The sequence below is a fragment of the Ipomoea nil genome, unplaced genomic scaffold (genome assembly GCF_001879475.1).
Source record: "Ipomoea nil cultivar Tokyo-kokei standard unplaced genomic scaffold, Asagao_1.1 scaffold0415, whole genome shotgun sequence".
In the NCBI taxonomy this organism is placed as follows: Eukaryota; Viridiplantae; Streptophyta; class Magnoliopsida; order Solanales; family Convolvulaceae; genus Ipomoea; species Ipomoea nil.
This window is the reverse complement of record NW_017616843.1, coordinates 2,968,907-2,995,067: the sequence shown is the minus strand read 5'-3', so window position 1 is coordinate 2,995,067 and position 26,161 is coordinate 2,968,907. Positions and strand designations below refer to the sequence as shown.

General features: G+C 35.1%; 3 protein-coding genes across 5 annotated transcripts in view; all 3 read right to left on the bottom strand.

Moving 5' to 3' along the window:
* Positions 1-10,170: 10,170 nt before the first annotated feature.
* On the bottom strand, positions 10,171-12,494 carry LOC109172300 (putative receptor-like protein kinase At3g47110). 2 transcript variants are annotated; one of them, XM_019321476.1, is made up of 3 exons: positions 11,542-12,494; positions 10,981-11,052; positions 10,171-10,332 (listed from the first exon to the last, which is right to left on the bottom strand). In XM_019321476.1, exons 1-3 carry the CDS (start codon positions 12,458-12,460, stop codon positions 10,229-10,231), a joined length of 1,095 nt encoding a protein of 364 aa, XP_019177021.1. In that variant the 5' UTR covers positions 12,461-12,494; the 3' UTR covers positions 10,171-10,228. The 2 variants fall into 2 exon arrangements, with proteins under 2 accessions (XP_019177021.1, XP_019177022.1); XM_019321477.1 differs by lacking the exon at positions 10,981-11,052.
* Positions 12,495-23,994: 11,500 nt separating this feature from the next.
* The window catches only part of LOC109172298 (receptor kinase-like protein Xa21), a 77,848-nt gene continuing 75,681 nt past the window's right edge, over positions 23,995-26,161 (bottom strand). The window contains exons 4-5 of one of the 2 annotated variants that reach the window (XR_002052722.1): positions 24,291-24,368; positions 23,995-24,198 (exon numbers count right to left, since the gene is read on the bottom strand). The gene's annotated coding sequence lies outside the window, so the exon portion shown is untranslated. Of the gene's footprint in view, positions 24,369-26,161 lie in introns of both variants that reach the window. The other variant, XR_002052721.1, reaches the window with a different exon arrangement.
* Positions 24,390-25,108, bottom strand: LOC109172302 (probable LRR receptor-like serine/threonine-protein kinase At3g47570). The gene is made up of 2 exons (XM_019321478.1): positions 24,993-25,108; positions 24,390-24,870 (listed from the first exon to the last, which is right to left on the bottom strand). Exons 1-2 carry the CDS (start codon positions 25,093-25,095, stop codon positions 24,533-24,535), a joined length of 441 nt encoding a protein of 146 aa, XP_019177023.1. The 5' UTR covers positions 25,096-25,108; the 3' UTR covers positions 24,390-24,532.

Genomic DNA, 26,161 nt, shown 5'->3' with positions numbered 1-26,161 from the left:
GTATAAATCCATCTAAGAAATTTGAACTCAAATCAAGCTCTAATAGGTCTTTGAGATAGCACAAACTTGAAGGTATTTTAGAAGTCAAACGGTTTGAATCTAGATATATTTTTCTGAGGGAAGTGTTATTTTTTTTTTTATTTCTAGAAGGAAGGGGGAGACCCAAGGTACAAATTATATCGACATACTAGTATTTCGTCATAAAGGGAATTCGTCTAAGTCATCTTCTAAAGGGCCTCTAATTATATCGGGAGGCTCAGGGAGTCTGTATAGGCCATTGCTGAATTGATGAGAGAATTTCGCCAGCGCATCGGCTACGTTGTTCTATTCCCTGGTGATATGCGTGAGCTGCCAGCTTTCAAATCTTCTTAGCTCTTTTCTGCAGGCAGTCATGATGTTGTGTGCTGCGATGCGAGGAGGGATATTACTATTGACAAAGTCGACTGCTTCCTTCGAGTCACTCTCAAAGTGAACTCGAGTGTAGCCCAACTCTATGGAGAGTTGGATTCCCTTGAGCAATGCCCAGGCTTCTGCTTCTAATGGGGTGCATGTGCCGATAGTTGCTACGAACCCATATTTCCATTCACCCAAGCTGTCCCTCATAACGCCCCCACATCCGGCTGCGAAGGAGGAAGGGAAAACTGATCCATCGACATTGATTTTAATCGTGTTGTCTGGAGGCTTAGTCCATATGAACTTCTCCCAGTCCAGGGAGGGGTTAGCTGGTTTTGTTCCTCTTGTTCTATCAAATACTCCTGCGATATCATTTACCTGGGCTCTTATGATTGCAGTTTTCGACTCAATTGGGATTATTATTCCATTGAAAATGGCATTGTTTCGCCACTTCCACACCCACCATGCTGTGACTGCAAAGATGATCTTATCCTGACATGGATGAGTTCCTTTGTCCCTGAGTGTAATTCCAGTATTGATCCAGTCTGTAAAAGGGTGGTTCCTGAGCTTTTCGTGTTCTAAAGGGATCATAGCTTTCCATACTTCATCTGCTGCCGGGCAGGTGCGCATAACATGATCAGAATCTTCTGTACAATTTGTACACAGCCAGCATTTGTCGTTGTTCGTTAGGCCTCGCTTGTGCCGATTATGGTTAGTCATTATCCTTTTATGCCTAAGTAGCCAAAGAAAAAAGCGAATCCGATTGGGAATTTTGAGTTTCCATATGCTATTCCACTTGGTGGCTTCCAACGATTCTCCCGTACCTAGGGCAATGTTGTAAGCCGAGCTAACGGAAAACAGGCCATTGGGCTCGTGCTCCCAGCCAAGGAGATCTACGGTTTCTGGTTCATCGCACAATATGAAGGACGTCAGTTTACTGAGTATTCTGGCAGGTAGGATTTGATCTATCTGATCCCAGTGCCAGCCCGTGTTTGGGTTCCAATAGCTGGATACAGTTCTTGAACGCTCAGAAGGAGAGATTCCCGTTGTCAAATCTTCAAGAGGACTATCGATTAACCATTTGTCTATCCAAAATAGGGTGTTTGAGCCATTTCTTACCAGATGCTTGATGCCGGACTGCAGAATAGGTAGTGCTTTCAAGATACCTTTCCAGGCATTAGAGTTACTGCTTTTCGGTTGCCAGGTCGATCTATCCGATGGTTTAGCACCATACTTTGCTTGTAGGAGTTTGATCCAAATGCAGTCTTCGTCTTGAGCTAGTCTCCATCCTAGTTTGGCTAAGAATGCTAGGTTCATCTGTTTCAGATTCCGCAGTCCCAGCCCGCCATTGGATTTGCTATTCGTGATGGTCTCCCACTTAATTAGATGACATTTTCTTGTCTCATCAGTGCTCCCCCAGAGAAAGTTGCGTATTAGTTTCTCGATAGCGTCAAGAACCCCCGCTGGTACTAGCATTGTTTGCATTGTGATGTAAGGGATGGCTGACAACACGGATTGAGCTAAGGCATGACGTCCGGCCAATGATAAAGTCTTGGATTTCCAGCCTGCTAGTCGGGATTGTATGTTTTCTAGTATTCCAGAGAAATTCTCATTCTTTACTCTGCCATGGATAGACGGGACGCCCAGGTATCTTCCCAGATCCGTAACATTCTGGATGCCTATTGCTTCCATGATGCTTTGCTGCTGTTCCACTGTTGTGTTCTTAGAGAAGAACAGCGAAGATTACTGGAGGCTCAGTTTTTGGCCTGATGCCAAGCAAAAGGTGTCGATGCAGTCCTTCATCACCAGCGCTTGTTCCTTTGATGCTTCGCCAAAGAAAATGAGATAGTCTGCAAAAAATAAATGGGTCAAATTAGGGGCATGTCTATTAATTTTGATTCCTTTCCAGCGACCACTATTCACTGAAGCTTCTACTAAGTGGCTTAATCTTTCAATGCAAAAGATAAAGAGTAAAGGGGAGATCGGGTCTCCCTGTCTCAAGCCTCTCCCGGGCTTGAACCAGTCAGACGGTTGGCCTTCCCAAAGAACAGCAAGTCTCGCGGATGTGATGCATTCTAGGATGTTCCTTCTCCAGGTGTTATTGAGTCCGATGTCTTGGAGGGTGTCGGCTAGAAAGTCCCAAGATATCCTGTCGTATGCTTTCTCTAGGTCCACCTTCATCATGATCCAGCCTGTTCTGCCTTTCTTATTGTTCATAGAGTTCAGAATTTCCTGATATGCCAATATGTTGTCTGATATTTGCCTCCCTGGTACAAAACTTGATTGGTGGTTTCCTACTAGTTTTCTTGCGACTTCTTTAAGGCGCGACACCATGATCTTTGTCAGAATCTTATATGAAACATTACATAGTCCAATAGGCCGGAATTGATTCACACTGTCCGGGATTGGAACTTTAGGTATGAGGGATAGCAAGGTGTCGTTGCTACCAGTGGGAAGAACACCTTCTACAAAGAAGTTTTTTGCAAATTTTACTAGACTGTCTCCTGTTGATTCCCACGTTTTTTGATAAAAGCCCGCTGTAAACCCATCCGGGCCCGGGGCCTTGCAAGGGGCCATATCAAAAAGAGCAAGCTTTACATCCTCATGGCTGATTGGCATGTTGACAGAAGTCCAATCGTGGCTGCTGAGCGATGGAAATCGACCTCGTGGTAGAGAAAACTCAGTTATAGTGTTTTCAGCTGTGAATAGTTTTTTATAGAAGTCTAGGACCAGCCCCTTTATTACTGCCTTATCTGAGCAAAAGTTCCCATTTGCATCCTTGAGGGACTCTATTCTTGATCTGTTGCCCTTGATGGTGGTGGCCAGGTGATAGAACCGGGTATTTAGATCTCCAGAGGTGATCCATTGTTCGCGAGAGCGTTGAAACCAAATTAATTCTTCTTGATGCAGGGTATCTTCGAGTTCTTTCCGCAAGCGACGTTCCAGTCTGATGAGGTCCGATCTCACACCCAATGCCAGGCTGCGTTGAATACCTCCTAGTCTAGCCAGGAGGCGTTTTTTCCTCTGGAAAATATTACTGAACACGTCTTTGTTCCAGGCTGTAAGGACCTCTGCCATGGCAGTCTTATTTGAGTCCAATAGTTGGTCGTTCCTCCAGAAAGATTTAACTAGGGGCTGGAAAGTGTCGTGATTTACCCAGGCCATGTTGAATCGAAAATTTTTGTGTACTTTTAATTGCAGGGATTCACACGTATTGATCAATAACGGTGAGTGGTCAGACTGGATCATTGGAAGGTGGTGTATAGCCGCATTGGGGAACATGCTCCTCCATTCAATATTAGCGAGGCCACGATCAAGACGGGCGCCTTTGAACGAGGTGGAATCAGTGCCTCTCATCCAAGTGAACTTTGAGCCAGTGAAACCTAAATCAATTAGGCCCTCCCTGAAAATCCATTGGTTGAAATCCGCAGACCTCGATTGTGAGAAAGTCTCAGGATTGTTAACTTCTTCGTGGCAGGTTACCGCGTTGAAGTCTCCCACAGCTAACCAAGGTCCCTGGGGATCAAAGAATTGTCCTGAAAGGTTGGAAAATAAGCGTCTTCTTAGACTGCTATTGGGGCTTCCATATACTACTGAGAGGAGCCAAGGTTGTGTATTTCCTTCTTGTACCTGCAGGGATATAAACTGTGGGTGAGTATATAGTACATTGATGGACACACAGGACTTCCATAGGACCCAAATACCTCCAGAGAAGCCAATGGCTTCGACCCTAACCCATTCATCAAAGTCCAGGCTAGAGCATATAGCACTAGCCTGAGAACCTGAGATCTTAGGTTCAAGTAGACAGACAACCAAAGGTTTATGTAAACCAAGAAAGTGTTTAAGGGTGCGCCTAAACTCTTTAGAGGCTGCTCCCTGACAATTCCAAACTAAAAATATCATTAAAAAACAGGGAAGAAGGACAGAAACGCTTAGAGGCGTATGCGGGGGTCCGCATCATGACCAATGTGGTCAACAACACTATTTTCAACTTGCATAACCAGGTCGGGTGGGTCAGACAGAATCTCATTTGGTCGAAACTGATCCGGGGGAACTTCCTTAAACAGGTTTCCTATGCCTGCACCCAGAGAAGATTCGGGTTGCGCTTCGGGTTGAGGGATTGGTGCAGTTGTTCTATCCGGAGGATCGTCTTTGTAAGTGTTCTCAAAGTCTGCAAGCATTGGGGAGTCCGGTTGTGCATCAGTGTGGTAGACTGTGGTGTTTTCAACAATTCCTCCCCTTATAGATCCACGAACAACAGTATGTTCGGGTGCTACTGCCGCACGGTTGGGCTGGAAGCCCCTCCCCCCACGACCTCTAAGGGCACCACGAGTTGGTGGGGGTTGCCTGGGTGGTGGAGGTTGGAATTCCGGCGATGGCACTGCCTCTAAGTTCTGGGGTGTGGAACGCCGGGGTCCTCTGTAGTTGGTCCTGATTCTCGGAAGGTTTGGGTGCTGGGATGGTGAAAGAATGGCCTGGTCCTGCTGGGGATGATTGTCATTTGGTTCCTCTAGGTCTTGGAGCGCTCCAAACCTGGAGTGAGTTGTCACATTCACTTGGCCGGAACCTCCATTAGTCTGTGGTTCTTTCTGTTTTCTTGGATCCCCTGGGTTACCCTGTTGGTTTGGAACCCTCTGCTGATATCTTCTGGGCTTTCTAGTGACCAGCATCCATGCCCCATACTTTTCCTTAGGTTTCTGAACAGGTTCCTCTCTCTGCGGCTGTGTGGCAGGATCTCCCGCAGCTGATTCATTGGCCAGTGTTCCAGGTTGGTCCTTACCGCACAACTCTATGCGATGGCCATACGTTCCACACTTGAAACATATTTGATGGATTCCTTCATACTCAACAGGCCATTCCTCAAAGTTCAGCACAAATCTTGAAAGTAGTGGTTTGGTGATGTCCAATTCGATACAGACTCTTGCAAATTTACCCTTTGTGGCGAGGTTCGTCATGTAGTCGATCTTGATTGGCCGTCCAATCGTCTTTCCAATCTTCTTTAGGAATTTATCATCAAAGTATTCAATCGGCAGTGAAGGGAATCTCACCCATGCCAGGATCCTATCAGTTGTGTTCTTCCTTGGGTTGAAATTAGGTCTCCAAACTTGTGTGATCAAGTAGTGATCCAGGATTGTCCAAGGTCCCCCGTATTTCACCTCCTCATAGTCCGATAATGACTCGAATTTTGCCAAGAAGTAATCATGGTCTAAGGCTATCAATTGAAAGTCAGATTCTGGTCTCCACATTCTTTGGAGTCTTTGTAGCAGATAGGAATAGCTAACCGTTCGACCCAGGAGGCGGAGGATTAGGGATCTGCGCCAAGGTCGGCGTAATCTTTCCTTCTCTTCCTTCGTTACACGAATGACTAGGTAGTCGTACGAGACACCGTCCTGTTCCATGTCGTCATCCGACGCCTCTTCTTCATCCGGCGGTGGGGCTGGAGGCCTTCGATTCCACGCTTGGCTAGGCGTCGCCGCCGACGTCCTCCATTGATTTGAGTCAGGGGTATCAACCCTAGCTTCTCCCAAAGGGGATTCTTGGACAGTAGATTTTTCTTGCGGTTGAATCGTGAGCTCCATCTGGGTACGGTCTCTTTTGGACTTCTTTGTGCTCCTCTCCAGCAGGTCTTGGTCCTCCGGCGAGCGATTAGTCGCCGTCGTCGATGGGTTGTCCGAAGTTGATTCCGAGAGAGATTCAGAGAGAAATTCCATGTTTTTTAAGTGATGCGCCATACAATCATTATTGGACAAATTAAACGTGCCTGAGGGAAGTGTTATTACCAAAGCATTTCAGCAAACTGCCAGACAATTGATTGTTACTCAACTGTAATTCATACAGATAGTGAAGATCACAAAGGCTATCGGGAATGGAACCGCTAAGTTTGTTATTACTGAGACGCAATACTTGGAGCTTACTTACCCTACCTAGCATTGGAGGAATATACCCGACCAAGTTATTGCTACTCAGATCCAAGCCAATCAAGTTACTTAAGTTTCCAAGTTGATTTGGTATGATTCCCTTTAACCCACAACCCCTCACAGACAGAAGTTGTAGGGATGAAGAAAGATTCCAAATTGATGACGGAAGGATAGCATGTAAAGGGTTATAATCTAAGGATACCTTCTTCAAGTATTTACAATTTACCAAAGAGTTGATAATACTTAACTCTTGAGATGCAGCATCATTTGTGAGCATGTTTTCATCTAGAAATATTTTGTTTAGGAGCCTTAGATTGCCAAGAGATGTAGGGAATGTGCCGCTGAAATGATTTATGCTAAGATCTAGGTTAATAAGTTTTGAACAATTTGAGATAGAGTCTGGTACCACCCCAGAGAGCCGATTCGTTCAAAGAAAGAGTTGCTCTAAGTTCAATAGAGCATGCCCCATGCTTGAAGGAAGTGTGCCCACAAGGCTATTGTGCACAAATGAAATTATTTTTAAAGAAGAAATGTTGAAGATTTCCTTGGGTATGGACCCACTTAAGTTAGCCTTTTCTATTACTAATTCTTCCAACATATAAAGTTTTCCCAACTCTTTTGGTATTACACCTGCCAGCCAACAACAATGCAATAAGTATCTTCGTAAATATAATGAGGTGTTTCCTATTAGGTTTTTCAATGACATTATAATATGTTAAAATAAGTTGTGCATAAAAATTTGAAGTAACATAGGGATATTATTCTCATATATATTACATTTTAACTTTAATATATTTTTACTTAAATCAATTTGAACTATTTTAACTTCTTATCTAGAGTTACAAGTTCATGCCAAATGCCTTATGGACTTATGGTCGAACGGCATAGTTATAGCTTCTCAAATAATAGTACTAAAAAAAAAGTTACAAGTTCATATTCTTTAATGAGTAAGTACTCTTATATGAAACTATTTTAAGTGAGACATGAAATATTTTTAACTAAAATATAACACTTTTCTATAAATTCATAAAAATATTACGTTTTAATTAAAAACCATTACAAATCTCACGTGAATAGACTTTAACAATATTATACACTTATGTAACTTGTATTCGTTTTATGCAACTTTTAGTTTTAAAAAGTAGTACCTATTAACACAAATTGTTAGTTGTTTATTACAAATTTATAACAAGTGGAGAACTGTACAAATTAATTAACAAAAATTAATTTTTTTGATATGTACTTAGTTCCATATTCTTATTTAACTTTAATTAACCACTTTTAGCAAAATTGTTGTGACTAGTCTGAAAAAATTGTGGGTCTTTTACTAACGGAGACCGTTTTCTAATTTTTTTTAGTTTTCATTCTTTGTTTTTTATTTTCTGCTTTTTTCTTGAGAAGACATTTTTATTAACTCTTATTTTTTTAGTTTTTTTTTAAGATTAATGCTATAAAATTAACACACAAGTTTAATTTCGACGATGATCTATTGAGTATGAGTAGAAAGAATCTCGCCGGAAATGGAGAGAAGTTCATCAGAGAAGAAAGAACATGAGTAAAATGACTAAAATACCCTCATTATTTGTCCAATTAAATTTTTTCGGTGAGATTTGGCCGGCAATTTGACCGGCGTGACCAAAATTGATAAAAATTGCATAGTCAAAGTACTAAATTAACATTTTTGAAAGTCAAGTGTTGCAATTAAAACAACCCCAATAGTCAGTGGACCAAAATTGAAATTTTCTTTAGAATAAATATCAATTTTTTGTTGTAAAAAAAAAAGAGTTAATAATCAAAATGGTCCCTTAATTATAGTGAAATTATCAATTTGGTCCTTGACTATTTTTTTGACCAATTAAGTCCCTCAACTTTAAAAATCTTAACCAATTTGGTCCTCTGTTTGTTTTACCGTTAGGGTTCTGTTAACTCGGGACCAAATTGGTAATTTCACTATAGTCAAGGGACCATTTTGATAATTAACTTTTGAATTAATTTCATTTTTGGTTCAACGATATTTGAGGTCTTATGACTTTTGGTGCACAACATTAACTTTTTTTAATTTTGGTGCCTTACTTTGTTATTTTATCAGTGTTGGTCCTTTAATTTCAGCCAAATTAACGGCGAAATGTTGCCAGATTTTATATTTTATGTACAAAATCATCATCTCAAGAAAATATCTAAACAAAAGAAAAAATCATATTAAGAGAAAAAGAAGAGTTTGTCAATCGTCGACGTTTTAAATTTGATCTCATAGATCTATGGCTAGTTTCTGCCCGTCTTTCCTATTATTCTCACCGATCAAGCACATATAGATACGATTTTACAGTGGTTTTGTTTAGATATTGAATACGTTTCCTTGAGATCACGATTTTACCTCTAAAAATATAAAATCAGGCAATATTTTACTGTGAGTTTGGTCGAAAGGACAAAAACTGATAAAAATAACAAAGTTAAGCACCAAAATTAAAAATATTTTAAGTCCAATTATGTAATATTTTTACATTTAATATCCAAACCAAATTTATATATGTATATATTTTGAGAGGCACTGAAGCTAGCCCAAAGGGAATCGTCACTTGTGGGAATTGAACCCGAGTTATCCCAAAATTCTCCCCCACAAAGAGAGCTCATTTGCCACTTGAGCTACCCTGTTGGGTTAAATTTATATATGTATATAAAACATAACTAAAAATATATCTAAACCAATAACCTATTAAGTTCACTTAAAATTTAGATTAGATCATATTAATATTATTTGAGTTAATATTTAAAATATATTTGTATATATTCATTTGAATGACATGTATATAAATATATAATTTTTACTTTGAATTCTAATATAGTAATATATGTTAAATTTCAATGTTTGATATCTAAAAGTATCCGAACCTGTAAACTAAACTATGCTAGGAAGAAGCACAAAGAGCCAATAAGCACAAAGAGCCAATATCGCATTCACTAAGTCTCAACCCCACAACCTCCCTTATAAGGGAACAACTTGGTACCATTGAACTACAAGGTCCTTGGCAATTGACATATAAATTAAGAACACGCAAACTTGACAAGGGGGATATATATGATGACAATATATATATATGATGAACCAATATCACTACCATTATTTATTTTTTTTCACACATATATTATTAGGTACTGCTCTTAACAGAAAAATGTAAAATGAGTAAATATAATATGCTCATGAATTTAATTTATATAGACACATCTTCATATTAATGTAAGTTTGGAAATCAGTATTAACTGATTAAATAATATTGCTTAGCTTATTGCAAATTTATAAAATGTACAAAATAAAAGGGAAAAATAAAAATTTTAATTCATTAATTGTGACCATGGTGTAAATATAATCTCTAAGTTATTTGACGTGAGCAAATTTCATATTACATATGAAGTAGTCGTCTTTACACATACATGATAAGTGATTGCTAGCAAAATATAACTTGCCAAGCTTTTGTTAACTTTCCAAATTCTTATGGTACGGTACATATATGCCCACTAAAATATTGTAAGGTTGAGATAAACATGATCGGATTTCATCCCTAAATTTGTTCAACAGCATATTAAATATTTGGAGTTTAGGAAAATGATTCCCGAAATAAAGGAAAAGTTCACCAAATAAGATATTAGCGGAAAGAGATAAATGCATTTACCTAATAAATATTTGTATAGTGCAATTCAAGTATCATGGCGCTAGCGCGCCACAAATGACTCCAATCTAATTATAAGGAGATATCTTTATAATTTACCAATTATGAGCTAAAATAAAAAGATTTCAAGAAAATTTTGAATTTAGAAAAATCAAGGCATGCAAAATTGTTGTGCAGCTCCGGATTAAGCTGTGGACTTTTTTATAAATTAAAAACTATTTATTGTACTTGTTGTGCTACTACTATTATTTATTATTTAGCAACTAACATAGCACTGAACGTACCTCCAAAGTTGTTGTCTTCAGAATATAGAACCTCAAGTGCAGTTAAGTTGCCAATTTCCTTTGGTATGGCTCCTGAGAGAAGCAAAGAGAATACATTTATTGTGGAAAAAATTAGCAGGGTTATTATTTATTTTTATATTAATATTTGGTAAAGGAATAGAAGGGATCACCCAGTAAAATACATTATTTTGATAGTATTTGATTTACATATATAAAGAGGTCGTATAAGAAACTTCGTTATTAATATTTAAATAAAGATAACGTAAAGATGTCAAAACATGATTCCCCTTTGAAATTACATCTTAATATGATTTTCATATTAATTAATAAGCATATGTTAATATTTAGGGGAATTTGTATAGGCATGCGCTTGAGTTTATTGGTTATTTTGTGTCTTATTGCTTAATAATGCTTATATATTGTCTCAAGCAGCAAATAAAATTGTCGTAAGATGGAGATATAGTTTGAAGCAATAAACATTTATACAAATTTGACGTAATTTTAACACTAAAAACTTTTCTTAGGTATATTAAAATTTTGGAGTATAGGGAGATGATTTCCTAAATGAAGAGGAAATTCACCAATTAAGTTATATTAACTAAAAGAGATAGAGTTTTCAACTTAGACAAGTTTAAAATGTTCAAACGAAAAAACTCATTAAAATATAATTATAACTCAACTATTTAAATTAGATAGTATTTAAATTTTGTATAAAAGTACCATAAAGTATGTTGTTATATAAAGCAAGTTCGCCCAAGGATGACAAAGCCCCTATCTCCCTTGGAATAGCACCTACATAATTTACATATCAATAAACAAAATATTAGTAAATAGGAGAGAAATCAAATCAAATCATCTATATATTATGAACCGTACCTTTCTCGCAAATATGAATAACACTACCATTATTTATTCTGCACTTATATATTAGTTACCGTTATTAATAGAAATATGTAAAATGGGTAAAATAATATGCTTATCAATTTAATTTATATAGACACATCTTCATATTAATGCAAGTTTGAAAATCTGTATTAACTAATTAAATATTTTCAAAAAAAAAAAAAGTATTAACTAATTAAATAATGTTGCTGATTACAAATTTATAAAAAGTATAATATAGAGAAAAGGTAAAATATATAGTTGTTTTAGTTCATTAATTGTGACCATTGTGTAAGTATATATAATCTTTTGAGTTATTTGGAAAGAAATGGAAGTGATCATCTAGTAACCAATGGAAAGGAAAATTTCAACAAAGCGAAAGGTATTATATATACATACCTGTTAACTGATTGCTACTAAGATCTAACAACTCAAGCTTTGTTAAGTTTCCAAATTCTCTTGGTATACGCCCACTAAAATTATTGCAAGGTAGAGATATAATTTGAAGCAATGAACATTTAGATAAACTTGATGGGATTTCACCACTAAATTTATTCCATGGCATATTAAATTTTTGGAGTTTAGGAAGATGATTCCCAATACCAAGGGGAAGTTCACCAAATAAGCTATTAGATGAAATAGATAGAATTTCTAACTTAGACAAATTTAAGATGCCCAAAGGAAAAGATCCACTAAGATGATTAAGACTCAAATTTAACCACTTTAGTTGGGGAAGATTGCCCATTTCTCTAGGAATACTCCCTTCGAGAGAATTAACTCCTAGATGTAAGACCTCAAGTTTTGAAAGATTAAAAAGGGACGTGGGAAGAAAACCACTAATGCTATTATTCTCCAAATACAAAAACCTAAGGTTTGGTAAGAGACCAAACCACGATGGAATAATCCCACTAAAGTTATTCATGTTGCACTGAAGAACTTTGAGGCGTCGCAATTGAGAAAGTTCTCGAGGGAAGGAATTATGAAAATTGTTTTGGCTCAAGTTAAGTGAAATAAGGAAAGAAAGGTTTCCTAAGTTTGGAGTTAATTCTCCAACAAGACCCATGTTGGAAAGATCCAAAGCAGACACTCTATTGTGACGAGAGTTGCAAGTGACTCCAATCCAATTACACGGAGTTATGCTGTTAACAGACCAATTGTCAGCTAAAATGCTATGAGGATCAAAAGAAATTTTAGATTTGAGAGAAAGAAGGGCATGTTTGTCGGTGGTAATGTTGGTATGGGCATTAATGGTTAAGCAAAGCATTAGAGAGTGGAAGAAGAAGATGGATAAGCAGAAATAATGGCGAGTGATCTCCATGGAATCACACAATCTATTATGTAAGCAAGTTTTCAGCTTTAATTTGATAAAAAATGATATAGAAGCTGAGTGCTTTTTTATAGCCATACTGGCCTGGTGGAGGGAAATTTCTCAAACCCAATACCGAATTCCATAGCACTTCTCAATAGTTTTATAATAATAAAATAAGATTTAATATTTATTTTTTTTGGATGCTACTGACTCTATTACGAGTTGTAATTTCTGTTCATATTTAACTACTTTCTCAACCTACTGAAACAGAAAGAGCCAATAACGCAATCACTAAAACTCAAACTCACAACCTCTCATATGAGAGTCTAACCCAGGTGCCATATGTGCACAAGGTGCTTGGCAAATAAGATTTAATATTAGATCCTCAAGAAGCAATGTCGATTTTATGTTTCGAAATTTGTATTTCATTTAGATCCTTTTATACAGAATAAAATTTTAATTTATAATATGTGTTCTGTTAAATTTTTAAAGCTAAATTCTAAATATGGTTCTTTATTACCTATCGCTTATTTTTAAATTAGAGGACTAATTGTTTGAGGAGGAACGCTCTCTTTCAAAAGGATTTGCGGGATGTGAAGCAAACCATTTGAATTCGCAGTTTGTTGGTCATTACATTTGATCTTCTAAAGTTTTACCTCTATGACCAGTTGAACTACTCATGCGGACATTTGATGATGTAGACATAATTTATCAAATGGACAGTCTTGAGTAGTATTTAGGGATTTCTCTCTCCATAAAAAAAATGAATCAAAGTTGTCCGTAGGGAGTGACGAAATATATAAATTCGTAGAACATGATTCTTGTATCTGAAGGACAATTCAATTTTTGTAAAACCCTTGCACAATCATGAGTAGTAGGTGTCCAGGAAAGATTAGTGATCGAAAAATTAATTAAACTTTAAAATAGCTAATCATGACAAGTTAAAAATGCAACAAAAATTTGGAGATAACATACAATAGATCACGTGGATATTTTTTTTTTTTTTTTTTTTTTTGTGGAATTACGAAATCAATTTATTTTAGGTTACGTTAGAGAGATCAAAACGCGTGACTTTAGGGGTGTTTGGTTGGGAGGAAAGAATTAGGAAGGAAAGGAATTGAAATTTTGTGAGAAAAGAATAAGGTAGGAATTCAAATTACATTGTTTAGTAAGAATGAATATAATTATTTGGAATGAGAAGAAAAAAAATGGTACAAAAACTAAAATGTCTTTGTGTAATAATAATAATAACACTCAACAAGGATATTTGTATCATTTCATCTATTTTTCCCTTTTTCACAAGCATTGAATTGCAATTCATGGGGGCAATTCAACAAAAGGAGGGAATTGCAACTCGGTGGAATTGCAATTTCCCCCAACCAAGCAATGTAATTGAGGCTGTAACTGAATTACAATTCAATTCAATGTCAGTTGGTGTGCAATGCTATCAATGGGGTAGTTGTGGATTTATCTTATATGCCGGTTGCGTGACTTGCGTCATTAATGAAATTAGAGATTATCAAAGACACTTTGAAGTGGTGTCCTTCAAATTTATTCCTAGATCAGTGAATAAGGTTGCTTATGCTTTGGCAAGGGTTGCGCGTTCGCAAACTGGTCCTACTGTTTGGTTTTCTTCAATTCTTATTTGTATTCAGTATTTGATTTAATAAAATTACGTTCTTTTGGTTTCAAAAAAAAAAACAAAACAAAACAAAACAAAAAAACAAAAAAAAAAACCTACATCCACCCAAACACCCTGTTAAAGTTTAGTTAACTTTTTTTTTTCAACTCCCAAAATTAGAGTACTTTTAACAGATGCCTAGTACTAAAACTATAAATACACTAAAAATATTTTGGATTAAATATGTATTTTTGTAATCTGAATTCGTTCAAAATTCTTGTGTGAAAAGTAGAAAACTGAAGAGGTTCACAAGGTCTTGTTAGTCAATTGGCTTCACTTTTTTGGTAATTTTGTCCGATTCTTACGTAAATGTTTGCTTAATCCAACAGCTTTCATTAATTTCAAATATGAACATCAAGAAAAATTGTGATGAACAATAATCAATTAAAATTAATTATTTAATGTTTGGAATACTTAAATCTGGCCCTTAAAACACTCCAAATTCGTTCAAATTTCTGGTGGAAAACTGAAAAGGTGATGTGAATGTATTTTCTATTAACATAAGGAAAACTTTAGTGTTTGAAATTTTATTAAAGACTATATTTGAGTCAACTACAAGTTAAATTTTGACTATGCCAATAAGGGGTGAAGTGGTGTAGGGAAAGGGGGTGAACCCGGTAAAAATTTTGCCCCTTCCCCTACTCCCAATCTCCAATTCTCTTTTTTTTTTTTTTTTTTTTTTTTTTTTTTTTTTTTTTTTTTTTTTTTAGTACTACTAACTCTGTTACGATGCAGAATCTATTCATAACTACTTTTCTCAACATACTAAAACACAAACGCACCGTTTGGTTCACGGAATGAATTTGGAGGGAATATGAATGTTATTTTACAGGGAGTGGAATAGATAAAAACAAATAGAACAAGAATTGCATTCTATTGTATTCCCATGACAAAGTAACCGAACCAAACAATGGAATAGGTCTATTCCAAAGAATGTCATTTCATTCCTAACCTATTCATGAACCAAACATGCCAAAAGAGTCATCCCCTATTCCTACTTCTACTTTTTGAATTTTTTTTTATTTGATATTATTAAATTTTATATTAGAAATTAGTTTTAAACATGTAGATTTTATTATTACCTTTATTTTTTACTAGTAGTTGCACCCGTGCAATGCACGGCCATATGTATAGTATATGGAATATACAGTATAAAATATAGTTATTGAAAATCTAATAAATTTCAACTAATAAATTTGATTACACATTGTTGAAGACTTCTTTGTATAAAATATTTTTTGTCCTACTTAGACATGCTACATTTTCGCCACAAATCAATATTTTTAAACCCCTTGGATTACTAACTTTTGAAACAGTTACGTACATTTGGCCATGGTTAAAGACCGGTCTTTTCAAAAACAATCCCACTTTTGAAAGTGTTTGTCCTTGACTTTAATTTGTTTATTGTCATGGTATAGGATATCATCAAATGAAATTGCTTTCGTTGGAATTTGAAAGGCAGTCTTGGATTTGACGGTGTCAGTAACATTCTGTAAATTAATACTCTTGTAACTGCATTTGTACCACACATGATATGGGCTTCCAACACGTGATCAGCTAACCTTGTAACAATCAACCTTGTACCGTTGCATAACCCAAGAGTGTGATCAATGTTTCTCGAGAGCATAACAGGTGACCCAACTTTCAAAGTCAAAGCATGATTAGGTACTCCAGAACATCGCAGACCATTCAAGAATTCTGGGGTGTGTAAATCCGCTAACATATCTACATTTGAATATGACTTACAAACAGAATCACAACTCAAGTAAGTCCTACCCTCACCCGGATTATGATCATTCATGTATTGGTTAATGCTATCTACCACATCCAATGTTGGAGCCAAAATAGCACTATCCATAAGATATGACAGATCCCCATTACCACGTCTAAACATAGCTAGGGAAGGTGATATCAACAATTGTAGCAATAGGATTATCATTACACTTGAGCAATAACTCATCTGGAATTGTAATACCTGTTTCACCATCACTTGAATTACCAAATATTCTGTCACCTATATTAGCTATCCAGTTTGCAAACTCTTCAATCTCTTTAGCCTCAATCTATGATTGTACACTTCTTAGGCGTAGATTCTTAGTTAGCCTAAATACTTTACATGATCTCCAAAGATATGAGGAATTTATGCTCGCCCCAACAATATCTTGTATTGTGCCCTTTGGAATTACTAGTAGAATTATCCTGAAATCGCTACAAAAAACAATTGTTTTACCACCAAGTGTCATTTCATAACTATTTGGATTTCTGGAGCGCAACAAATCCCTCATAGTTCGGTCGAGGGCTTCAAAACAAAATTTGTGCATCATTGGAGCTTCATCCCATATTATCAACTTCCTTTGCACAATAAGCTCAGCCAATGGGCTACCCTGACTTATGTTGTAAGTGGAATCTTCATTAACAGATATAGATATGGCGATTTGTGCACTACACTATACATAGTACACATGCCCAGCATAATTTGCGCACTACACTATACATAAAATATATATATTCATAATCCAAACTTTTTATTAGCCCAACATATGTCTAAACCCAAATTATATAGAGTAAAGCCCATCTCATATGTCTGATCCTAACCCTAAGTTTAAAAGGTGCAAAACATTTCGCCTTCTTCAATAGGCAATCTAGACACGACTTCTACTCATATCTTCACTCTGTCAACATCGATACCAGTTATTAGCCCAAGCTCTCGTTCTCTAGTCTTTTTCTTCTTCTGTATCTTAGGATCTTCATCTGTATCGTATTTCTTCTACACTTTGTCAAATTATACCCAGATTATAAATATAAAATTTAAAAATTGTACATTTTTATAAATATAACTTTAAAAAATTAGATGCAATAATTACATAAATTCTAAAGTATTGTAAATATATAAATTTTAAAATATGTTAAAAATAATTACATATTAGTATAAATTTATGTAACCAAATCCCAACTCATTTATTAAACATAATAACCCATTTATGTAACCCTCGAAATCAAAGTTTTTATTTATGTTACCAAAATTTGGCCGAAAAAAAAAAACAAAAAACAAAAAAAAAACAAAACCCAACCCCAACACTATGTATTGTTGTTATGGTGTGATAGTAAAAATTATTAGTCTTATTAAATTTCAAATATAAATATGATACGTAAATCTCTATTCGATAGTATGTATATCGTGTGCATATGTTTATTAATTAATAGAGCCTGAGTTCAAAACATGATGTTTATATGTATGCTAGTGTGCCATTGTATTTTAAATTGTGTGCAACAAATTGTGTTTTAAACTGTGTTTTAAATTGTGTGCTATATGCAAGTACCAAAACTTAACAAATATCATACTAAAAAAACATAATTCAATTTAATGAATAGCAACCTAAAACAATGAATGTATTAAAAATTGATTTTAAAATTTAGTTACATATAAGTGATTAATATATTTTGATATTAATACAAAATATATCTAACTAAAATTAAAAAATCTTAACTCAAATTTAGTATGCATTTATAGAAAACTAACTTTTGCCTAAATAAGTAGACATACATATATATGTGCACCATTTTTCAAAAATACATTATTAATTTACTAAAAATTTTATATAGTATACATCAAATAAGTACATTATGGTATATATAATAACATACAATATAGTTTCATAAATTAAAGAATATAATATACATATTTAAAAACATAATAAGCCTCAATGAAAGTTATATTACACATATTTACCGAATACAAAGATAAATACAGTTCCATAAAAAAAATTATGAAACAACTGAAAAATTTTGAAACAAAATGAAAACTCTTCCATATTATAAAAAAAAAATTATGAAGCAAGGTAATCAAAGCTGCTGATATTATAAGACCAACAGTTTGTAACTAATAATTCAAATATAAAAGAATACCACCATTTAATAACCTTTTGGTGTTCCAAGGTTGTGTCATAATGAAAACTCTTCGATGTAAGGAATTCAAATTTGAGATTTTGGCCTATAAAAAGCTACCTTCATACTGAATATTTCTTCCTGATCAAACCTTTTCTGTTTTGCAAACACACCATTCTACATCTCAAACATTGTATTGAGATGCCTTCACTGTTCATAATAATTGCACCTGAAAAGATTATTATTACCTTTATTTTTTATATGCTTTGTAGATTTTATGTTTCAAAATTTGTATTTCATTCAAATCTCTTTATTTTCTAATTTTCATTCTTCATTTCTCCAATCTTCTATTTTCATTTCACAAATTTAATTTTTAAATAACAAAATTCAATATAATACTAAACTAAATGTGTAAAAGATATCAAAAGTTAATAAAAATATATTACAAAATAAACTACAACTATTTCAACTACGTTCAATCAAATTTATAGAATCTCATCTTATCAAAATTGTAATTAAATTATACACACATGTTACACGCACAATAATTCTTATTCAATTAAATAAGTTAAATAGCAAATATTAGATTGCAAAAAAAATATTTAAAAACTAGAAGAAACTTAATACGAACAAAATAATATTACAAAGAAAGAAAGAAGAGAAAAAATAAAGGAAAAAAATAAAGAAAGGAAGAAGGGGAAAAAAAAAAAAAAAAAAAAAAAAAAAAAGAAGAAGAAGAAGAAAGAAAGAAAGAAGAAGGGAAAAAGGAGAAAAAGAAAACAAAGAAAGAAAGAAGAATGGGAAAAACGAAGAAAGGGGAAAAAGAAAGGAAATTTGCACTCACCAAGAATATAATCAATCCTGCGATCTCAACTTAAAATCAATTTCTCCAAGTAGAAATGCTAATTTGCTTTCTCCATTGTTCTATAAAAATGCAAGAATGGAGATAGAATTAAGGATAGAAAATTAAATTTAGTAAACAAGTTTTTCATTTTCCATTATTCCACTTCTCAAAAAAAAAAATTTCAAAAACTTTCTAATTTTTTTTCTTTAGTAAGCAACCCTTAGTGTTTGAAAATTTTATTAGACTCCTTTTCAAAAAAAATTAAATATAAATTATTAGACTCAAAAAAGATAAACTTTAGAGTTTATTTAAAGGCTATATTTGAGTCTACTTCAAGTTAAAACTTAACTATGTCAGTTAGTGGTAACCGAGTGTAGGGAAAGGGGGTCAACTGGGTCAAATGACCCCTTCCCTACTCCTACTTCTTGAAAACTTTTTTGTTAATATTTTTTCATTATTTTAATTGTTATTTATTTTTTTGAGTTTGATATTATTAAATTTTATATTAGAAATTATTTTTAAATATGTGATTGTTAATGTTAAATTATGATATTACATATTTTAGATGATTGCTAAAGACCTTGTGGTCTAGTGGGCATGGAGACGAAGCTGACTAGCAGTTTAGATTTTTTTTTAATTAATTATTTTATTTAAAATTATTTTAAAGATTATTTTTAAAATCGGTAACCGTCACACGAGCATACTTTCAGGTAAACAGGACATTTTAGATCTAATTGCATGATTTTGTGTTGTTCAAGGACCCAATTGCATTTTTTTTTTTTTTGTTTGAGTTCAATGGTCTAATTGCAGTTTGGTGTGCAGTTGAGTGACCTATTTGACCCGACCTCTATCTATTAGTTACATTATCAGTATTTGGGAGGATGTAAGGCTAGACCGATGCTCACTGCGCACAAGAAGCCCCCCTCACTTTCAGAGGTTGCTCCCACACTGCCGCTGGTGAGACTCAATCCCTAGTCATTCTTCCAAAGTTTCACCTCTATGACCAGTTGAGCTACCCATGCGGGCTATTATTGTGATTATTGTGAATACAATTTATCGTTCACTCATCTGTTATCATACTCTTTGTAGGATCATAGTGATGGCCTCTACTATTCCACCATCTGATGCATCCTCGGAACGCACTTCCCTCTTGTCGATGCACCATTCGTGTCTATTAAGCTCACGTCCAAGAATAATATGTTCTGGCGCACCCAGATGGTTCCCTTCCTTCGTGGTCAAGGGTTACTTGGCTTCGTTGACGGCACTGACCTCTGTCCACCGGTAGTAGTAGTCTCGGCTGACGGAGCCTCCACTGTTGATGATCCAGTGGCGCTAGCTTGGGTCTAGGAAGACCAAGCTATTCTCCCCATGTTGGTTGCATCGTTATCGGAGGAGGTGATGTACCTCGCCGTCAGGCAGTCCACCTCGCGCATGGTCTGGTAAGCAGTTGAGCATGCGTTTGGTTCCTCCACTCGAGCTCGTACTCTCGGTCTTCTTAGTTATTTACAAGGGTTGCGACAAGGAGATAACACGCTTGCGGAATACTTGGGTCGTGCGAAGGTGGTTGTGGAGGAGTTAGCCATGGTCAGTCGCCCGGTCTCATTGGATGAGCAAAACTTGTATGTCTTCCGGGGACTATGCCCAGAGTTTCGTGCCATGGCATCTTCCCTTGTCACCGTAGGTACACCGGTAGAATTATCATATTAGCAAGTTAGATGTTTGTGCTAATACTTTGTGTTCGTCTTGTCAGTTAATTGTAGTATATTTCTCAAACAAATAATACATGGAGCACCAGGTTATCGATCCACAGGGAAGTTGGACATATTAAGCACTAGTTACTAATTCATTCTTATGATGCTAATACTAACGAAAGACATGATTGAGCAATGACAAAAAATAAATAAAACAAAGTATGCAGGTTTGTGAAAACAATAAGGAGAGAATGAAGTTTTTTGCACTTTTAGTCCCACGACTATAGTATCGCTAACAACTTTGATCCACGACTTTTAAAACTTGCAGAATTGGTCCACGACTATTACTTTATTAGCAAAAATAGTCCTTCCGCCGAATTTTCCGTCAACTTTTTATAGGAAATTCTTTTTTTTTTTTCCCTTTTCCACAAGGGTATAATGGTCTTTTCATTTACCTAAACTAATGACCTAAATAATAATAATAATAATAACAATAACAATAACAATAACAATAACAATAACAATAACAACAACAACAACAACAACAATAATAACAATAATAATAATAATAATAATAATAATAATAATAATAATAATAATAATAATAATAGTAGTAGTAGTACCCTTATTATTATTATTATTATTATTATTATTATTATTATTATTATTATTATTATTATTATTATTATTATTATTATTTAGGTCATTAATTAGTTTAGGTAAATGAAAAGATCATTATACCCTTATGAAAAAAGAGAAAAAAAAATTCGGTGAAAAGCTGACGGAGAGTTCGCCCGAAGGACTATTTTTGCTTAGAAAGTAATAGTGGTTGACCAATTCTGAAAGTTTTAAAAGTCGTGGATCAAAATTGTTAGTGACACTATAGTCGTGGGACCAATACTGCAAAAAAACTCGAAGAGAATGGGATTCCTAGGATTTAACTATTTAATTATCTAGTGCCAATCTCAAGAACAATATTAAAATCTGGATTTAACAAGTGTAATAATGCAACTGGTAAAAAGAGTTATTCCCATAATTTCTATCCTATGTGTATATTCACTCGATCCCGTGATATAAACACCCAACAATATAAGAACAATTATTCATAATAAATCCTTTTTTTTTAATCATCAATATAATGGTGGAAGACTGGTTCATGCAATATTTTCCTTCAAATCCACGTGCAAAGTTTCCGAAATAAATAAGGGGACAGAAAATCACTCTCTACAAACAGACATAGACCACTCCCTTCATTGTTCGTTTAACAAAAGAAATTGGGTTGCACACATCCTCAACTTCCTTCAGCTTTTCCACATAATCCTCCTTCTCGGCATTCTGATTGTCATCCAACCATTCAAGGGCCTCTTTTGTTGCCTTCTCAATCTTCTCCTTCTCATCAGATTCTAGTTTATCTGCTAGCTTGTCCTTGTCATTGATCTGGTTTTTCATGTTGTAAACATACGTCTCCAAGCTGAATTTGATGACTACAGGATTTAATGATATTTGAACTGATAAACCTATAATTACTAAATGAATGTTGAGGACACACCTGAATTGTGACAGTTGTCTGTTGATCTTGGTAGGTGGTGAAAACTTGAGATTTTTTTTTGTTGGGATAACAGTATTTCTGGGAATCAACTTCGTCATCACTCCATCAAGGAGAAGAATATCTGTCAATCTGATAACAAAGCACACAAATGTTAGCAAAGAAGTTCACATTTTTGGCTAATTAAACATAAGTCATATTTAGTCTTTCTTAACAAATCATTACCATCAAAAAGAGATTCAATCTCTACACCAACCTGATGCTAAGTGCTCAGAGCCCTCTTTGCCCGCTCACATTCCCTCCTGAGTTTCCCAAAAAGCCCTGTTGTCTTTGCTGATGTCCTTACCATGCTTCTACTTTATCAATTTAATGAAATACTCCATGATTCTCTGATCAAAATCTTTGCCTGCAAGAACAAGAGGTAAATAAAATGTTTATGTGAGGTCAAGATCTGCAGGAAGAATCATTTATTTTATCTAATAAAGCACAATTAGCCAAATGCCACCCCACCAAACATGAAGAAACAAGTCCCAAAAACCATGTACATAACTACAAAGGCCCTTAATTACCTCCAAGGTCAGTATCTAATAGCATCCTACCAAAAGGGTTTCTTAAATTTAGGAACCTCTTTTTTCATATTAAGTCCCCTGCACCCAGTTTAACTACAAGACTATAACATTTTCTTGAAACATCTTTTTTTAAGATCATGATACTTCCAAGAAAGTAACAAAGTCAAACAATCATGAAATAATGGTTCACATCTAAGTCTGGATTGGGTCACTTTGAATCCAAGATTAACCTGTGAACAGTTCTAATATATTTTGTAGTCCGAAGACATACCTCGCCTCTACCAGTACAGTCGGTACCTTCTTACCAAGATGAATCTGCCGATATAACATCTCAAAATCAGAAAAAAAAAATAGATAAATTGGAAACATTGTTATATTGTCTGTACACATTCAAAATTTTTACCCAAAAGTGCTTGTCTGTTCCTGTAAAGATTAAGTGCCATTATTATCTGCAAAAGAAAGTGGCAATAATCAATATGTGATAACATAATGATTATCTTTAGAGATCAACAGTAACAGATAAATAATTCATGTACCAAAATTCTTTCATCAAGGGGAATACCAGGAGCATTAGTTGATAAAGAGTCCTTTGACTTTGATGCTGATAGAGAGAACTTTATTTTATCTCCTGAAAGGACAAAAGGGCTTATCATGATTCATAATACCATTATTGCATAACCAAAAGAGCAATATATTACCAAAACAAAGACAATATTAATATACCAAATATTCAACTCAACTAGTTATTCCCTAATCTCATTATCTTCTGGAAGAGAGTAAGAGAGGCTTACATGAAACAGAGATGCCAAACAAGTTTCATGTCCCTTTGCACTTCTTTGTCTTCAAACCTATTTAAGATCCCAATTAGAGTTAGCTTCAAAAAACACACACAAACATATATTGGAGGAAACTTTAGAGCTAGAGAAATTCATTACTTTCTTCCAATAAGCCTCTTTACATAAAAAATGGTCCTCTGATGACTGATCTCAGGGTTGATTCTTGGCTGCATGCCTCACCAATTAGTCTCTCATTGTCAGTGAAGGCAACCCATGATGGTGTGATACGATTACCTTGCTCATTGCCTATGATCTCGATCTACACGCTCATCTTTGTAAACTCCAACACAGGAATAAGTTGGATGCTTCCTCCTTTAAGCTCCCTGTCAAAAGATACATTGCCAAATTAATGCATAAAATCAGTAATAATCAAATGAAATATGCAGGTTAGATTCAACAAACAAGGAATGCAGATGCAAAAACTTCAATTTTATAATTGTTTAAGCTTACTACTCGAATCATTTTTCCTCCAACAAACAATTCAATAAGAGAAGAAAACTCATCCGGTGATTCAAAGCTGAACATGTTAATAAAATTACAGTAACACAATCCGCTCAATTTCTTCTTGGCTCAAGCGGCATTTATCGTTAGTGATGGTAAACTTCTCAGATCACCCAGAGGCCTTGTCTTCGGCTTTAAAGTTCAGGATGCCGTTAGCATCAACTTCAAATGTAACTTCAATTTCAGGTGTTCCTCTATTAAAACACATTACAATTTCAGATGAGAGAGAGAATGGAATGGCAACTCTCACTAATTATATTGGGAAGAAAATAAATAATATCCTTACCTTGGAGCTGGATCGGAGCTATTCTAGTTAGATCAAATTTTCCAAGCAACCTGTTGTCCTTTGTGAGACTCCTTTCACCTGCAAAGATTTGCAGTACAATGCACAAATTCATGTTGGATCAACTGCTACTCTAGACAAGAACTAGATAGTATTACTCAATTTTACCTGGAACGGTGACAACTGCATCCTTTCAAGGTAATCTTTTCAGCTGTTTCATTTCAATTTTATCAGGTCCCAACACTTCATAGAAATTGAAGTTTGATTTTATTCAGTCTTCCTACAACATCTTCTGCATTTAATCGGATTTGAGGGGATTCATCTGCACAATGCAATGCCAATTCTAATATGGAGGATATACACTGCAATTTCACATTGAAGTCTTCATCATCTGCCCTTAGTAAGTTGGGATCTACAACTTGAAGTACATCATGAGGCAAAGAATAACTTATCCAACTTTTCATGCTCATATCTTCACCAAATGTTTCATCTGTGGGCCTTCTTGCTGAAAATGTTTCCATTACCACAATTCCAAAACTATAAATGTCACATTGTGTTGATATCATTCCTGTGGATCCATACTCTGCGATTATCAAAACTACCATCAATCCATCATAAATTTGGAATGGAAAATGGACGACTAGTCCATGATTATTTTAAAATATTTTAGGAATAAATTGAATGAAAGATTAAAATCGCATTTACCTGGTGCCATATAGCCTAGTGTTGCTAGAGTTTCGGTATGCTTGAAGCTCTCCTCCTTAGTTAACAACTTTGTCACACTAAAATCACATACATGGCCTACCATTTCTTCATCTAATAACACATTTGCAGGCTTTAAATCACAATGAACCACCGGCATTGCATAACCATTATGAAGATAGTCCAAGCCACATGCAACATCAATCATTATATTCAACCTCTGAGTCATATCCAAGAAGTTTCTTTGTGAATGTAGCCATTGGTGAAGGCTTCCATTTGGCATGTACTCAAGGACCAAGGCCTTAAAGTCAACGGCAAAACATCCAGTAATGACCTTAGTGAGATTTCGATGGCGCAAATTCTTTAGCACTTCAACCTCAACATTAAAACTCTCAAGTGCATCATCTGATTGATTAAATGCCTTCACTGCTATAAGCGTCCCGTCATCCAAAGTCCCTTTATACACAGAGCCAAAACTCCCTGAACCAATGAGATTGTTTTGGCTAAAGCAAGAAGTAGCCCTTGAAAGCTCATCATAAGAAATCCTTAATTTATCCCATGGAAAGCCAATATCCGTCATACTTGGTACTCGAAATTTTCTTTGTCGCTTTGTAAGGAGAAATGCAATAATTACAAATGTAATTATCAATGAAGCTCCAAGAGATGCAAGAGCAATAAGAAGTCTTCTTTTAATCCTTGAATGGTGGGTAGACTGGCACTGTGGTACGTGAAACTTAGGATTTCCACATAACTCCTTGTTGAACATGAATGATGTACTTGAGAAGTTTTTGAAACAACCAGCTGATGGAATTTCACCACTCAATTCATTGAATGAGACATTGAAGTATTTGAGGTATGTAAGTCTTTCTAAAGATACTGGAATAGAACCAGAGAGTTTGTTTAGAGACAAATCTAAGAATTCCAAGGAAACAATTTGACTTATTTGCTTTGGAATAGATCCTTCTAGTTTATTCTGTTCAAGAGAAAGAGAAATCAAATTTTGCAATTGTCCAATAGCGACAGGGATATTTCCCGAGATTTTATTGTGGGATATGTCTAGAAGTGAAAGTGCCTTCAAACCTTCAACACCATTGGGTATAAATCCATCTAAGAAATTTGAACTCAAATTAAGCTCTAATAAGTCTTTGAGGTAGCACAAACTTGAAGGTATT